General features: G+C 39.5%; 1 protein-coding gene across 5 annotated transcripts in view; it reads right to left on the bottom strand.

The window, feature by feature from the left end:
• The window catches only part of MUSK (muscle associated receptor tyrosine kinase), a 185,417-nt gene that overhangs the window by 117,859 nt on the left and 49,329 nt on the right, over nucleotides 1-18,229 (bottom strand). For all 5 annotated transcript variants that reach the window (XM_033926451.1, XM_033926479.1, XM_033926469.1 and 2 more), the window contains one exon: nucleotides 10,613-10,754. In XM_033926451.1, the coding sequence (XP_033782342.1) occupies nucleotides 10,613-10,754 (142 nt within the window). The remainder of the gene's footprint in view (nucleotides 1-10,612; nucleotides 10,755-18,229) is intronic.

Genomic DNA, 18,229 nt, shown 5'->3' on the forward strand with positions numbered 1-18,229 from the left:
GGAGGATTCAAAAGCTGTGATTGACATCTTTCTGCAGTATGCTCATGAGAATGGATAGAGTACCCTAAAGTTCAGCATACCATTCCTATTGCACTGGAAAATGATAATTATTAGATTCAAGCCTTAATTCAACTGGTGTCAGCCATATGAAGTGTGGGGTGTAAATGAATTGTGGTGATTTAGACCTTGGAAGCAGGACGCTGTAGTCCAAATCATTTGGTGAATACATACACAGGTATGCATTTTAATGAACAGCTCAATTAATTAAGGCCCTGTATTACAAAGCTGATTACTGTGGCTGCCCACGATAATTGCACTGAAGCCCTTTGGGAATTAATGGGCTGCAATGCTGTTTGCATGCGCCATCTGCTAGCAGGGTTTTGTAAAATGGGTGGATAAATATGATTTAATATTCTAAGTTTTCAAGTTTCAAGTTTATTAAAAAAATTTTTAAACCGTTTAATCAGGTTTCTAAGCGATGTACAATATAAAATTTACATAAAAACATATTAAAACTGGGGATACTGAATAAAATCTAAGTGTCATAATAAAGCATTGATAAGACGTATAGACCTACTTCAGACAATAGGATAAAGTGGAAGAACTACAATCGTAAAAGAAAAATGCAACAAAAAAGGGAAAATACAATAGGTTAGGGTAAAAAGTAATAAATTTTAATTTAATAAATTTTTTTATTTTTTTTTTTGTTCTTAAGAGGACAGTTGTTGTCCAAAAGCATCCTGGAACAAGAATGTTTTTAATTTTGCTTTAAATTGTTTTATATCGGATTCACTGCGCAAATGGTTAGGCAGCGAATTCCAGAGAGTAGGGGCAGTGGCGGCAAAATTATTGGAGCGCAATGTATTGATTAATTTTAAAGAAGGTATGACGAGAAGATTCTGAGACATTGAACGAAGAGATTTTAAAGTATTATAAGGAATTAAAAGTCTATTAATGAACTCTGGTTGATTGTTTAATTTTGTTGTAAATGTTAAAAGTAAGATTTTATAACTGATTCTATGTTCGACTGGTAACCAATGTGTACTAATCAGAAGAGGTGAAACGTGATCGTATTTCTTTGTGCCACAAATGATCTTAATAGCTGTGTTTTGTGCAATCTGAAGCCGTCGAATTTCCTTTTTTGTAATACCCTTATACAGGGCATTACAGTAGTCTATACAAGAAATGGTACTAGGGAATGGATCAATGTGTTTAAGGAGGCTGGTTCAAGTAATTTTGCAAGGGAACGTATCATCCTGAGTCGATGCTATTATTACAGTACTACTTATCATTTCTGTAACACTATTAGATATATGCAGTGCTTACACCTAAATGTAAGAGAATCTCTGCTTGATAGAGTTAATAGTCTATTTAAGACAGACAAACAGAACAGATATATTCATTAAAGACACCAGGCAAAGCACATTTATTTTTCCATTTTGCTTGTGACAGATTATTATGCTTCTTTGGACAGTGTGCTGGATTTATGTCCATGTGTGAACTGCCTACATAAATACAGGACAGCATTCTCTGACCACAAACTACAACTCTGCATCTGTTTGCCAAGTGAAAAGACAATTTTGGGGGTATGTTTCATTTCACTGTGCAATTAAGAATGTGTAATTACAGAGAACACAGCAATGGGAATTTTTTCATATCAGGGTAAAAAAATGTGCCAGAGCTCCCTCAGATGAAAAACAACACAATGAAAAATGTGATGCGTCATGGATTTGATTCAGCGAAATATGGGGCTTCCAAAAATGTCTGGCAAGATATAAGGCATTTTTTAAAATGATGATTAATGAGTTCCTAAATTAATTTATGCTTTGACCAACAACAATAATCAACTCCAATGTCATAAACAAAAGTGGCTTAGAGGCTTATGGGTATCTCTAAAAAAACAAAAAAGGGCCAGATATTAAAAATAAAAACAACTAAGCTCCATATTTATGCTTTTAAGTTAGGTTCTTAAATTTCTGACCTATTTTCAGCCAAGTTTGAGAGCTAAGCGCCCTTTTACTAAAATGTGTTAGGCTTTTAACACATGGTTTGGCCCAGGACCAATTACTGATCACTAAATAGGAGGTGTTAAGGCCCAGATTCTTTAAACAGCACTTGAAGTTTGGTGCACCCAGCTAATTTGCATCTAACTTATTTTTTAAATTGTCTTAATCAGCACCGTTTTGGGTTTTTTTTTTTAAATAAATCTTTATTCATTTTTAAAAGCCAACATAAAGTGCAACAGGTTAACAAACAAATAGTACAATAAACAGCACTCATTACAATCAAATGATATATTAAGTACATAACACCCCCTCCCGCACCCTCCCACCCACCCTTCCTGGATGTGTATAACACTCATTCAGAAATCAAAGGGAAATACTAATGATCAATTCTTACAAAATTTTGTTAATGGACCCCGAATCTCTGAATTTATTATAGTGTCCCAATTGTAACGAATTCATACATTCAAACTTATAAATTTGACATAAGGCTTCCCACCAAAAACTATAATTTATGTTACCCCAATTTTTCCAATTCTTTGTGATTAGCTGCATAGCAACTCCTGTCATGATGAGAAGTAATCTATTCTTATTTGCATTGATTGGACTCTTGAGCATTAATAATATTCCAAACAACACTATGTCATACGACAATGACAATGGAACTTCCAATATCATATTGATTTGACCCCATATGGATTTCCAAAATTTAAGGGCTCCTTTTACTAAGGTGCGCTAGCGTTTTTAGTGTGCGCTGCATTGCCGCGCGCGTTAACCCAGCGCTATGTGCAAAAAACTAACGCCAGCTCAATGTTGGCGTTAGCGTCTAGCTTGCGGGGCTTGCGCTATAACTGCTAGTGCAGCTTAGTAAAAAGAGCCCTAAGTATCAAGGGACAATAAAACAGTAGATGATCGAGTGTCCCTATATCAAGATGGCAGTGCCAGCATCTATTAGACTTTAAATTATCTACATTTTGTAAACGAACAGGGGTCCAAAAAATTCTATATAACAAAAAGAACCAGATCGGGAATATAAGATCTCTGCTTATGCAGATGATGTTTTGCTTCATTTGAAGAATCCTGATTCTACCATTCCGCATTTACTGGAATTGACTCATAGATTTGGTAAATTTTCTGGATACAAAATAAATTGGAGCAAATCGGAGGTTCTTCCGTTAAATGTGCATTGTGTAAAAGGATTAATTGATCCATTCCCATTCCTTTGGAAGAAAGAGGGTATAAAATACTTGGGTATTATGATTCAGAGAACAGTAAATGAAAAATCTTTATTGCTGAAAGTCAAAGAAATGTGTGAGCATTGGAACCCATTACATCTTTCCTGGTGGGGGAGAGTCCAAACCATCAAGATGATGATATTGCCTGTAGTTTGCTACCAAATGAGTATGTTGCCGGTTTATTTTCAAGGGTCCTTTTATAAAAAATTGAATGGAATTCTCACTGAGTTTATCTGGCTGGGTAAAAGTGCCAGAATAGCTTTAGTATCTTTGCAAAAACCAATTGCGGCAGGTGGGATAAATTTTACAAATTTCTATTGGCACCATCAAGTACTTAATCAGCACCATTAATAAGAACATTAGAAATGCCATAGTGGGACAGACCGAAGGTCGATCAAGCCCAGTATCCTGTTTCCAACAGTGGCCAGCCCAGGTCTCAAGTACAGTGGTGCCTCGCACAGCGAACGCTGCGCACAACGAACTTCATGTCTTGCTTCCTACAACGAACTTCGTTTCACACAACGAAGTCGCCCGAGCTGCATCCTTCCGCGCAGGCACTGCGCTTAACTGCCCTCTCTCCGCCTGGCTCCCTGTGCAGTGGCGGACCGTTGGCTCGCAGGGGCCCGGCGCCTACTGCTGATGCGTTGGGGGGGGCGGAGCTACTCTCGCCGCTTCCCCGATGCTAGAAAAAAAAAAAAAAATGAACAGTCCCAGTTTTTGCCGCTGAGACTCTGCCCTCTCTCACTGTAAAATTAGACTCTACTTAGTCTGTCTTTAAATTTAAAAAATGTGTGTTGTTTTAAAAAACAATTATGTTTTTAGATGTATCTAAATAAAAATAACAAAAAATGTATCTTTTTTTTATGTCATCTTAGCATATTTTATGCTACAGAACGAATTATTTTTTTTAACATGTATTGTTATGGGAAAACGCGTTTCACATAACGAACTTTTCGCATAACAAACTTGCTCCTGGAACCAATTAAGTTCGTTGTGTGAGGCACCACTGTACCTAGATAGATCCCAAGTAGTAAAACAGATAGTAGTAAAAACAGATTATATGCAGTTTATCCTAGGAATAAGCAGTGGATTTCCCCTAGCCATCTCAATAATGGCCTATGGACTTCCCTTTTAGGAATCTAACCAAACCTTTATAAAACCCTGCTAGGCTAACTGATTTCACCACATTCTCCGCCAACAGATTCCAGAGTTTAATTATACGCTGTGTGAAGGAATATTTTCTCTTATTTGTTGTAAATCTACTACTTAGTAGCCTCATCGCATGCCCTCTAGTCCTAATATTTTTGAAAAGAGTAAACAAGCGATTCACATTCCACTCCACTCAATATTTTATAGACCTCTATCATTTCAATGAGCATTAATGAGCTCATAATTTGCATAAATTAAAATTAATTGAGTGCTAGGCACCTAACTCAGTAGGTGCCTACCAGAAAAAAGGTGTAGCTAGGGCACCAGTATTTAGGCCAAGAAAACCCTGGCATAAACAAAAAAGCACCTAAGATTTTGATGCCTACCAGTGCCTGAGCCCAATTTAGGCGTGATTCTTTAAACAGCGCTTAACTGAAGACTGACAAGCGCTGCATTCCTCGGCGCCTATCTTTAAGACCCCGTGTATAGAATCAGGACCTAAGTGCTTCCATGCAAACTGCACCACATGCTAATAAGCATTTTAACAAAACAACTGCCTAGGACTTAAGCTGCTTTTAACCTCTAACTAGAAAAGGCCATTTTATTTTCTAATTTGTGATTAAAATATGTGTTGGGATTGTCCATTTCAAAATCTCTGTTGGTAAGAGCTCAAGGGTTTCCTAAATGTAGCTTAGGGCTCCTTTTACTAAGGTGCGCTAGGGTTTTTAGCGCACGCAGGAAATTACCACGTGTTACACCGCACACTACGCTTCAGAACTAACACCAGCTCAATGCTGGCATTAAGGTCTAGCGCGCAGGGCAATGTAGCGCGCACTATTCCATACATTAAAGCCCTAGCGCACCTTAATAAAAGGAGACCTTCATTTCCAGGTCCTCCTGATCAATAATTTGCATTAAAATATTCATTCCACATTCTTTCTACATGAAGTTTTGGTTAATGTTTGTCAGACTTTGTGGTATGATCCTTGGCAAGTCATGTAACTCTCCGTTGTTGGCTATTTTGCTTCATATTTTGTCCAGAGTTTTCACACACATCTTCTCCGCTTCTGTCTTGTCAGCCTTATCTCCATTGTCGCTATTCACTACTTCCTGAGTGGTTACAATGGAAACCCCATGGCAACACCAATCAGGTGTCAAGTTTCTGCTTGGGTTTCGGTTTGGGCTGGCAACTGTTCTGTTTGGAAAGTACAATCAAATTCACTAAAGCAGGGGTGCCCACACTTTTTCGGCTTGCGAGCTACTTTTAAAATGATGAAGTCAAAATGATTTACCAACAATAAATTTTTTAAACAACACAACGCACACTGTACGCAGAGAAAATGTTAATTACCATTTATATTCCAGGGTTATTTCAAAGAGGTCATGGCAGATGACTCTATGCAATGTCACCTCAGTAATAACTATACAAAAATAGAAAAATATACCTCCTCCATTTTTACTAAACCGCGATAGCAGTTATTAGCACAGGAAGCAGCATTGAATGCCCCGCGCTGCTCTCGACGCTCATAGACTCCCTGCGCTAAAAACCGCTATTGCGGTTTAGTAAAAGGGGGCCATAGTGCAAAATATATACAGCAGATATGAATTCTCAAAACGGATTTTGATCACTAAATTGAAAATAAAATCATTTTTCCTACCTTTGTTGTCTGGTGATTTCATGAGTCTCTGGTTGCACTTTCTTCTGACTGTGCATCCAATATTTCTTCCCTTCTTTCAGCCTTCTGTATGCTTCTTCTCCTCCAGACCTCATTCCCTCCCCCAACTTTTTCTTCCTCTCTCCCTGCCCCTCCCCTTTCTTTCTCCCTGTCCCCCTTTCTTTCTTTCTATCTTTCTGTCTCCCTGCCCCCTTTCTTTTTTTATCTCTCCATGCCCCCTTTCTTTCTTTTTGTATCCCTGTCCCCCTTTCTCTCTTTCTGTTTCCCTTCTTTCTTTCTGTCTCTCTGCCTGCCTCCTTTCTTTCTTTCTGTCTTTTTCCCTGTCCCCCCTTTCTTTCTTTCTGTTTCCCTTCTTTCTTTGTGTCTCCCTTTCTGTCCCATTGCTTTCTTTCTCCCTGCCCTCCCTCAAGCCACTGCCGCGCCATCGTGGAACAGGCCCCCTAAGCCACCTCCGCTGCAAGCTCTCCCTACTTCCTGATGCAGAAGCGTCAGGCCGACCAGCATTCTTCTCCCTGATATTAATTCTGCCATCAGAGAGGAAGTTTCGGGCCAGCCAGACAGCAATTGGCTGGCCTAGAACTTCCTTTCTAACATCAGAATTAAAGTCAAGGAGAGGAAGGCTGATCAGCCCAGAGCTTCTGCATCCTGTTTATGGCATCGGGTTGCAGGTAAAATGCGAAATCAATGTGAGTCTCCATGATCAACTCGTGTTGCCTTTGTGATCTGGTCGATTGCGAATGGCCTCTTGGGCACCCCTGCACTAGAGGGTAAGAGTAAAAACAGCAATTAATATAAAATTTTAAAAATCCTGGACTGGACTTGGACTGGAAATTTTCCTGAGTAGCTGAATTCATATACCGGTACATACAGTATATATATATATATATATATATATATATATATATATATATATATATATACTAGTCATTAAGCCCGTTACATTAACGGGTGCTAGAATATGTCTATCTGTCTTTCTTTCTTTCTATGTCTCTCTCTGCCCCTGTCTCTTTCTTCCTTTCTTTGTCTCTCTCCCTCCCACTGTCTGTCTTTCTTTCTGTCTGTCTCTCTCCATGGCCCCCTTTGTCTCTCTGTGTTTCTTTCTTTCTGTCTCTCTCCCTGCCTGCTGTCTTTCATTCTTGTGCGCTGCCTGCCTGGCCCCCTTTTGTCTCCCCCCCAAAGCAAACCAAGATTGCTCCCTGGCCCCCTTTCCCTTCCCCCCTCCCCCACTTCCCTGTGCAGCAACAGCAGCATTTCCCTCCTTCTCTGTGTAGCAGCAGCATTCCCCCCTTCCCTGTGCACCCACCCCTTGCCTGCTCCACCTGTTCCCTTCCTTTTCCCTCCGCCCCATCCATCAGCATTCCTTTCCTGCTCCCCCTGTGCATACGCAAGAAATCTACTTGCCTCAAAGAAAAGCGCTGCACCGCATTGTTGCTGGCCTCAGTGTCTTCTCTACATTGCAGCCAACCCTAGCGGAAACAGGAAGTTGTGAGAGGGCGGGCCGCAGTGGAGAGAAGATAGTGAGGCCAGTGGCAGCACAGCGCAGCGCTTTTCAATTAAACCCTGTGAGCAGGCGAGAGGGAGGAGGGGGAAAATTAGATGGCGGCAGGGGGGTATGGAGGTCAGGGCGCGTGCGGCAAGCCGCCGCTCGGAGTTTGGAGGTCGGGGCGCGTGCGGCAAGCCGCCACTCGTGCCTGAAGATTTCAAAAAGGCGCTTGGCGTTGGGGCGCTTGCGGCAAGCCACTGTTCGCACCTGAAGATTTTAAAAGCGATTCCAAGGCTGCGTGGGAGTTTAGGGGCATAGCAGCGGGCGTAGGGCTTCGGGTGGGGAAGATCTGGTCTGCTGATGCTGGCCTGCTCTCACTGGGTCCCCGCGCCGTCTAACATGCCATGCGTGAGACCGCTGGAACTGTTGGATGGCTCGGCATGAGCCCCGTGCAGCAGGAGCTGAAAGCAGCGCTGGGGGCTCGTGAGAGGAGCCGCTGCTGCTGGCGGCCAATGTAAGTGCTGGGAAGAAGGCTGGGGACTCGCGCATGCGCACTCCTGCCGCCACAGACCTACAGATCATGGAAGCACGCAGGTAGGAGTGCGCATGTGCGGCTAGGGTTTTATTATATTGGATATATATATATATATATATTTAAAGAGAGAGAGAAACTCTTTAGTAAGCATAAAAGAATACAAAAATTAGCTCTTAGATATTAGGAAGTTCGGAAATATTAAAAGATAAAGCAATTCATTAGTTCTGCAAGGAGTTTTTTTTCCTGCAGATTGAATAGGTACAAAAGTGAGACATACCAGTTATGTATTCTGAGCCTTTTTCCTCCTCATAAGAACAATGGCTTATTCCTATTAAGTGATGCATATTTAATGTAGGAGGTTTGTTTTTTGGATTAATTACTGTTTGGAAATTAGAATTACGTTTTCAATTACTTTAATCACAATCATTTCTTCTCTTAAAACCATTTGCAACCACATTTTACACTCACCAATCCTTTTGAACTAGTTCCGTACCTTAAATTCCTACATAGCACCCTCCAGTTCTTCCAACTTATTGGTTCTGCTTCAATCCAACACTGCTGGATTCCTTAATATTCCCTCAAGTGAGCCCAGACCTTTTTATTTTCCCTTTTTTTACCTAAAAAAAGAGCTTTTTAAAAAGATATTTAGCCCCCTTTAAATTTCAAATTGGACTTACAGCACTGCTATAGGTTGTTTCCTTACTTGCAACCTACATGTCCTGGTATACTTTCTCTTAATCTTTCCTTGGGGTCTCTAGCATCTAACCCTGAGAAGGTAAAAAAAAAAAAACCAACAAAACCTGAGTAAGTCCCCTTTAAATTTGTGGCCTATTTTGTCTTTGTGGCTGTCAGTGCTACTCTACTGATTGGGTAAGGCCATGCTTTGTTGATTTGGCTGACCCAGGCTTGTCCCTGCAATTCCAGGCAAGTAACTGTCACAGATCTCCATAATGTTAATTATAGCCTCTCCTTCAGATCCCAGCTGTATTCTAAAAATATGGCTTGTGGTTTTACTTCCAAAACAGTGTTGCTGCCATATCAGTCCTGGCTCTACCTCACATGGACTCCATCCCCCCTCTGGACTTATCCTGTGATGCCTCTCCAGCCACAATCCTCATGGACACCAGGGAAATTTTGTTTTTATCATTTCTCCTATCCACAGAAAATATTTCAAGGGACAGGAGGGCATTTGGTCCAAAGTAAGGGATTATCACAGGTCATCGTGGGACACTACGACATCCATCAGACCAGGGTTTCCACTCAAACTTGCTTCACTATATACCTGGTCAGAACAATAGACTCTAATGGGGGGGGGGGGGGAGTCAGCTCAAAAATTTTCTTTTTATTTACAGTAGTTTCCCGTGTCATTCCCAATAAATTTCATTTAGTTTCAAGGTGGAGGGGTATTTCTTCCTTTTTTTTTCATTCTGGGGGTAATGTTGAGAACACACACACTTCCGTTTTCCCCCTGTCATTTCAGATTAAAAACGACATGCAATAAGGTGGGAAATGTCATTTGATTTTTCCCAAATCATTTCAAATGAATGCATATCCCTAGTAGATTAATTGGGCTTAAGTATTAGTGAAGCAGATACTCGTACATCAGTAAAAGGCAGACACAGGAGAAAGTGCACAAACATTTTAAACAGAGAAACATGATGGCAGATAAAGGCCAAATGGCCCATCCAGTCTGGAATATAACATCTGAAATACTTGCAAGTTAACTTTTCCCCTCAAAGAACTGGGAAGGGTGATTCACAAAGGACATGGGGAAAGAAAAATGTGAAGACTGAGCTTTTACAGAGTGATATCCAAATTATAGAGTAGCTTTGTGAAGTAAGGATAACATTTTGTGAACTTGTTGCCTACATGTTTTCCCATTACTTGATTTTCTTGTATGTTTATTAACAATTTGGTTTTATTCACTCTTCAACTACCCAACAATCAAAGGAACAATTAAAATTTGGTTGAAATACCTCACTTCTGTCTGGTATTCCCTTCCTCTTACAATAACTTTAACTATTTTTTCCAATGTAAGCCCCCTCTCCAGTCCTCCAGTCTCTGGGGAAACTTTATGTCAGTGTGAATAGTAACCTCATGGAGGGGTAGTGTCCTTTGCCCAGCAAGAGGGATCAAGGTCCCAAGGCAGAGTTCTGCTACCAGTAACACAGGAAGAAGGGGAGTTCAGACTGCTTGCCCTGACCACCTTGGCGTGAGGGCCACAAGCAAAAATAATTTTGAGCATTACATCATCAGTAGCAATAAATATCCCAGACTTATTCTCTTTGATAATACCTAAAGAATATCGAATATAACTTTCATTTGCTGAATTAGGTTGACTCAGCATCGAGACAAACATTAGAAGCATGTCCCTCAACCAATCAAAAATAAACACCCATACCTCTCAACCAATCAGAAATAAACATCAGAGAGCTAATCTATTTCAGGTAACCTGTGGTCTGTTTTTTGCAGTGACTTGTTTTATTTCATTATGACAGCAAGGCTGAGGTTATAATAAACCAATGACTCACCTTCAACTTCCAGCAACACAGGTTTGGAATACACCATGCCAAGGCTATTCTTTGCTACACATCGGTACTGCCCAGCATCCTCCCTTTGAACTTTATGAATCCTTAAACTTCCAGACTCCAAAATAGCAATGCGAGTATTTTCCTGCCATAGGAAAGTATGGTGCAAAATGTAACTATTCATGTAACATAAAAACATAGAAACATAGAGTATGACATCAGAAAAGGGCCGGCGGCCCAAGAAGTCTACCCACTCAAGAACCTTCCCTCCTTTGAGAACCCATCTTTTAAGTATAACTCTGCAGCAACCCCACCTGTTTGTCCCATTGTCTCTTAAAGTCAAGCAGGTTACTGGCTTTGGCTACCTGGCCGATCATTCTATCGATCAATCACTCTTTCAGTGAAGAAGTATTTCCTGGTGTCACCATGAAATCTTCCCCCCTTAAGTTTTAGCGGGTGCCCTCTTGTTGCCGTGGGACCCATAAGAAAAAAGATTTCTTCCTCCACCTCAATGCGGCCCGTGATATATTTTAATGTTTCTATCATGTCCCCTTGAAGTAAACAATACCTCAAAGATTCTTAAGATCTTCATTCATCCCCTATGGCTTTATAAATAGTCAATTAGATAATTTTTCACTCATTAATAATAAGTTATATAGAAAAGATAATAACTTAGCTTTTTTTCATTTTGTTCTTTTTCTTTGTCTATTAATTATATTGCAACTGCTTTATCTAGCGGTCAGCATAAATCGCTCCCCTGCCGACGCGTTTCGCCTATCTTTGTCAAGGCATGGGGTCTGAATCATTAAATGCTCCCAACTTTTATATTCAGCGGCTTCTAAGAAAGCCGCTGAATATAAAAGTTGGGAGCATTTAATGATTCAGACCCCATGCCTTGACAAAGAGGTGAAACGCATCGGCAGGGGAGCGATTTATGCTGACCGCTAGATAAAGCAGTTGCAATATAATTAATAGACAAAGAAAAAGAACAAAATGAAAAAAAGCTAAGTTATTATCTTTTCTATATAACTTATTATTAATGAGTGAAAAATTATCTAATTGACTATTTATAAAGCCATAGGGGATGAATGAAGATCTTAAGAATCTTTGAGGTATTGTTTACTTCAAGAGATCTTTCTGACACCCCATTAAATAGTATATCTCACATCACTGGAAATTTGGTATTTTGTTGATTTGTCTTGGGTTCACTTTTAAGAATTGTCAGAATCTATCATGTCCCCCCATGTCTGTATTGAATACCGAGACAGAAATCAACATCATTTTCCTCCCAGTCTATGAAGAACAAAAGTAGTATTGAAGGAGTGATACTACAGAATTCAGTCCTCAGTCTGATTCAAATTTGCTCAGATTATATATGAGAAGAATAATTTTTAATCATTTCCACAGGTGAAACAGTTCTTGAACCTCAGAAATGGCCTTTTTAGAAGATGAGTTACTAGATTTAAGCATGCAGGTTTTGTTTTTTAAAAGTAATCTCAGAAAAACTACCCACATAAATTAATTAGGTGTAAGTTTGTGCAGGTACTTTTCCTTAAGTAATTTTCAAAGTGAAAATATACACGCATTATGTTGAAAATTGGTGCAAAATCCACAAATGAAAGCTATCCATAGATTTTGTGCCTTCCATGATTAACTTACAATCACCCCATAATATATATATATATATAAAAAACAAAAATTATAGCACCCTATCATCACCACCTTCACAAATATACAAAGTGAAAGACATACAGGGGCTGGAAAGATAAGTATGTTATGTTCATGCAAGCAATTATGCGCTATGCTCTATAGCCCCGATATGCATACGAAACCAGTCTGATAACACATACAGTAACTACCTAGAACCTAAATTTGGCACATTTGCATATGTAAGTGAAATCTTGGATATGGAGGGCAAAAAAAAGGAGGGTTGGTAATAGAAAAGAGGACAAGGAGAAATAGAAGGAGTAAGACAGAAAGAAAAGGAAGTAGAAGAAAAGGAGGTACAAAGATATGGAGAGAAGGAAGAAGAGGGTGAGAGGAAAATAGAGGAGGAACAAAGAAAGGACCTATGACAGAAAAGGGAGAGCAAAAGGAGAACAAAGTGACAGCTGCAGCCTTATATCCCTAAGCCCAAAACTGTTCTACTATGCCTGCCAAAGACTATATGTATGCTCCAGAGAGTTGGAACCTCTGTGTTTTCAGTCTTGGTGGTAGTGCCCAAAATATGTTATGAGCATGCTTTGAGGGATTATGTTCAGTGAAGTTCAGTTAAACAAAAATTGGAGTTCAGTGTATGAAGCGAGTAGTGAAAGGAGCTGACGAACAGGTGCAAGTCTTCATTGGGACTTTCATACTATGCCCAACTGTGTTTAATTTACATCAAATTGTGCTTGTGGTGAAACTTGTAATTATTTTTTCTTGTAAAGAGGTTATTGTAGATGATTTTTTTTCTTGTAAATAGATTGCTGTAGATGGAAGTCATGAGTACTAGAGTTGCCTGAAGTCACTGTCTATCTCAAAACAGTGCTGGCACAGACAGTATTTTGTCACTCTTATGCTTGAGTGCTTTCAATTATATAGATCAGGCATTTTTGTTGCGTGTTTGGTAACCACCATCCTATGGGACTCCTAAGGAAGACATGTTGATCGAAACACGGACCGTGTTGGGTCCCATGTTCTGTAAAAAGTGGTTCATTTGTATGCAGCAATCTGTTTGTTAGTTCAAAATAAAATTTGCCTGTATTCTGTACATTTGTCTGCAGTACCTTTCTGTGTCTTTGGTTCACCGTATTTGTACTGCAGACTTGGATTTTTCCTCTTGTTTTAAGAACATAAGAACATAATAATTGCCGCTACTGGATCAGACCAGAGATCCATCGTGCCCAGCAGTGCCCTAACTGAGACCAACCCTACCTTCGTACGTTCCAGTTCAGCAGGAACTTGTCTAACTTTGTCCTATTCAGTTATAGTCCATCACACATTCTACTCAACTATACTTTAAAGAAACTAAAGAATATCAATAACATTGGGACTCGTACTTCAGCCACACTCCTCATATATATCACATATTCTCCCCACCCCTTTCAAATAATTCCAATGCACTCTTTAATCATCATCTTCAATACTCAATTGATTATAACATTTAACATACAACCAATTATCAAACAATTTCTCAAAATTCTTTGAATTAATTCCTGGTGCTAATCGGTATCGAACTAGCCCCAGTCTCCCCCTCTTCTCCTTTACATTCTCCGGTGACCCACGGTGTCATCAAGCCACCTCAACTCGTGGTGGTGCCACCCACGAGGACATAATTCAACTCATCTCATTTATATTAACTTTCAAACCATTTGTAATCAAATGCTCTCCTCTAGGCCCTTCTTCCAGCTGTGACCCCCACCCCTCAACAATCCCCACTCACACCCATCTCCACCATGTACTCCTGTCCCATTTCCTACCAACTTGGGTGGCAGGGAGGGGAACGCCGACTCCCTCGCACCACCCTCTTCTTCCCCTTTCACAAACTAATTTTTACCCGCTCGAACTCAACTCCCAATCCCTTTCTTTTCCTCCTCACCTCACTCTTAGCCAATCCCCGATCTCCTCACTCCCACCAATCGAATTCCTCCTTTTCTGTCTCTATCCTAACCTTGTTCTTTTCCTGCCCCCTTCCCAATTTTTCTTTTTGGGCTTTGCCTTCGCCCAATGTTATTAGCCACCCAGTTTAAATTGGGTGGCCCCTTGAACTGGTCATCTGATCACACAGATCAGGCATGGGTCTGGATCAGGTAAGCAGACTTTGTAAATCTTGTTGCCATGGCATAAATGGCCTCTTTATTTTGGCTCAACGTTGAAAAAATTTGTGTAGTTTTTTTTTGTTTGGTTTGTTTGTGCCTTCCTGTGAGTTACAAGACTAACACATGGTAGAGAGTCCATTTGAAATCTTAGTTACCTTAATAGGTGAATTATAGTAATTGGTGGTTAGATTTTTTCTAACTTAGTATGTGACGTCATTCTGAGTCCCTTTAAGTACGCATGCGTGGCGTTCTAGAGGTACCGGCGCCATTTTTTGATGTGCTAGCAAGTTCAGACTGAATGCAGTGAGTACTACTTCGCGTAAATATTGAGACAATTGTATTTCAGATGTATCTAAATGATAGAATGTTGTGCAAGCACTTGTCTTTTTTCTTTTTTGCTTTTCAGCTATCAAAAAAGTCCCCCGACGAAGCCAATCACCTGGCGAAACGGGTCCCGTCGGGCTCTTATCAGTAATTCAAGATAAGTGCATTATATTACTAATCATAAGTACCGATTACAAGATATGTGTTAAGTACACAATCGCATAATAAAAATTTTTCCCATCGGTCACAAGAGGTTTTTAAGACCAATGATAGAGAACTTGTCCTGCTGAGTTACCATTGTCAGAATTGAATATTCTTTATGGTGCAGGCTTCTGAGGTCTTTTCCTCTTGGTGAAAGATTATTGCAATTGCATGTGGAACCTGTGTGTTTTTGTTCTGTTCTTATTTATATAACCAGATATTAATTTATACCACTGGCCTGATATCCTAGGAAATCCGTCTGGAAGCATAGGACCGGCAAGCTATACAGATTTTTTAGATTTCGCCATCCAATGCTTCCAAAAGATCTTAGACTCGCCAATTTGAATCTTGGAATTTAGCAATAAGGACTGACACGTAGACTTCTCTACTGAAACATCTGTTAAGTTGTTAATAAATTTCAAAGTTTTCCAGGTTTTAAATAAAATACTATTGTCCTTAACATATCTGGGATACTTAAAACATGACACAATCGCATTGGAGACATGAGTTGCCTTTCTAAATAAAGCCAATCAGGGAGATGTTCCATGAACTCAGAAAGGATCCAATACATACCCTGACGCAGTATATAGGCCTGATGGTACCTATAAAAATTGGGAAAATTTACCCCACCCACCGCAATTGGTTTTTGTAAAGATACTAAAGCAATTCTCGCAGTTTTACCCAGCCAAATAAATTTAGTAAGAATACTATTTAATTTCTTGTAAAAGGACCCTTGGAAAAACACTGGTAACATGCCCATTTGGTAGCAAACCACAGGCAAAATCATCATCTTAACTTTTTGAACTCTCCCCCACTGAGACAGATGTAAGGGGTTCCATTGCTCACACATTTCTGTGACCTTCAGCAATAAAGATTTTTCAATTACTTTCATCGTCTCTTTCAGCATTTTTTGAATCCAAATACCTAAATATTTTATGCCCTCTTCTTTCCAAATAAAAGGGAATGTATCAAATAATCCTTTTGGACAGTGTACATTTAGCGGAAGAACCTCCAGTTTACTCCAATTTATTTTATATCCAGAAAATTTGCCAAATCGGTCAATCAAATCCAGTAAACGAGGGATGGAAGTTTCAGGATTCCTCAAATGAACCAAAATATCATCTGCATACGCAGAGACCTTAAAGTTCCGACCTGAATAAGGAATACCCTGTATCTCCTTTGCCTGTTGAATAGCCAGTAGCAAGGGTTCCAGTACAAAAGCAAAGGAGATAATGGACACCCTTGTCTAACTCCCCTCTTCAGATGAAAATGTTCTGCAAAAGTATTATTAATATATAATCTGGCAGAAGGGGAACTATACAAGGTTTGAATCATTTGTATAAATCCAGAACCAATACCAAACCAATCCATTGCTTGATACATGAAGGTCCACTCCACACAATTAAAGGCCTTCTCTGCATCCAAAGATACAGAGAAGGCTGGATCTTCTATGGCTTTTGTTAAATTTAACATGTGGAAAGCCAGTCTGGTGTTGTTTGAAGAATGTCTTTGAGCAACAAACCCCGTTTGGTGCATACCGATAATATAAGGGAGAGCCTTAGCCAAGCGTAAAGCCAATAACTTAGCCAGAAGTTTTCCATCTGCATTAATCAAAGAAATAGGCCTGTAATTTGAAACCAATGTGGGATCTTTATTTGGCTTTGGTAAAACAACAGTTAAAGATTCTGCCATAGGATTTATAATGCAACCTTTAGTCAATTGAGCCTGATATAAATTTAATAGATGAGGTAACAGGGTAATTTGAAATGATTTATAAAACTCTACAGTAAAACCATCACCACCTGGAGTGGATCCAACTCTAAGGGACTTCAACGCTGCTTGTAGTTCTTTCACTGATTTAGGCACATCAAGAGTTCCTTTTATATGCTCCGGAATTTTAATTAACTTCAAGAACTCTAAACCCTCAAGTTCTTTATTTGAATAAAGCTCAGAAGAATTAATATTTTCTTCTCAGATGTTAAGCTTCCATTCCCCAGTGAATCTTCTTCACTCCCTTCTGACATAGCCATTACATCCACTAGCGTGCTTCCCAATTGGAGACACCAGTTACCCAAATGGGAGGGAACTAACCTTCTGTATTGCCTCCCATTGGTCAGAAGTAGAATAGAGATCAAACTTTCTCCAATCACGAGGCAAAATCAAATGAAAAAAAGGAATGCCCTTGTGATAACAGCGCTGTGACAGTTAGAAATCAGAACCATTAAATATATTTAAAAAAATATTCTGAAATCATATAATTTTGTCTATGGTCTTAACAAAACATACAAAAATCAAAATAGTAACATAACATAGTAACATAGTAGATGACGGCAGATAAAGACCTGAATGGTCCATCTAGGAAAAATAAAGTCATCTGAAGCCTCAGTTTCCTCCACAGTCTCTGGACTGTCCAACCAGCATAGCCACAAAGCTGACAAAATCTCTGACTGTCCGATATTTATAATCAGCAGGCATATTGCAGGCATGTTACATATTAGTGCTTAGAAATCCATAAGTGCCAGGAATATCATTGTAAACAAAATCAAATGGAAGTCAAATAGAAAAACAACATAAATACTTGCTTGAAGTTACAGTAGAATGTTCCCTCAGTCCATTGGTGTCTCTTGTTGAGACAGAAATTCTTTAAATTTGTCAGGATCATCAAACTGCATAAATTTATCCTTATAGGTGACCCTCATTATTGCAGGGTAAAATAGTCCATATTTTACCCCAATCAGCTTTAATTGTGGTCTTAATAATAAAAAATCGCCTGCGCTGTTTCACTGTTGCCCTTGCAAAATCTAGGACAATATTTTTGAATCTTTATAATTCAAGTTTCTTTACTCCTTTGCCAGTCTTAATATCTCCATAACATGCTGGAAATGAAGTAAACGAAATATCAATGGACTGGGGCCCTTCTGACTGTTGGATCTTTTTCCTGGATTCTATGTGCCCTTTCAATTTCTAATGACACTTTTAAATTAAGGGGGAGCATCTGTGGTATAAATTCTTCCAGGAAAGCTATTACATTTTTCCCCTCCACCCCTTTTGATAATCCCAGTATTCTCACATTATTCCTCCGAGACTGGTTTTCAAATTCTTCCATCCGTTTTTCCATGTCCTGGAGAACCATATGATCTTTTTTAAACTGCAACTGCTCCATTTCTACCATCTCCACTCGAGTTTCTATCTTTTCCACTCTAGTATGTACTAACTCCATCTTCTGTGCCACTTCCTCTCTCACTGCTGCTCTGAGTTACTTTGTAGCAGTAATTTTATTTTTTTCAGCTCTTCA

Source organism: Geotrypetes seraphini, chromosome 1 (genome assembly GCF_902459505.1).
Source record: "Geotrypetes seraphini chromosome 1, aGeoSer1.1, whole genome shotgun sequence".
Classification (NCBI taxonomy): domain Eukaryota; kingdom Metazoa; phylum Chordata; class Amphibia; order Gymnophiona; family Dermophiidae; genus Geotrypetes; species Geotrypetes seraphini.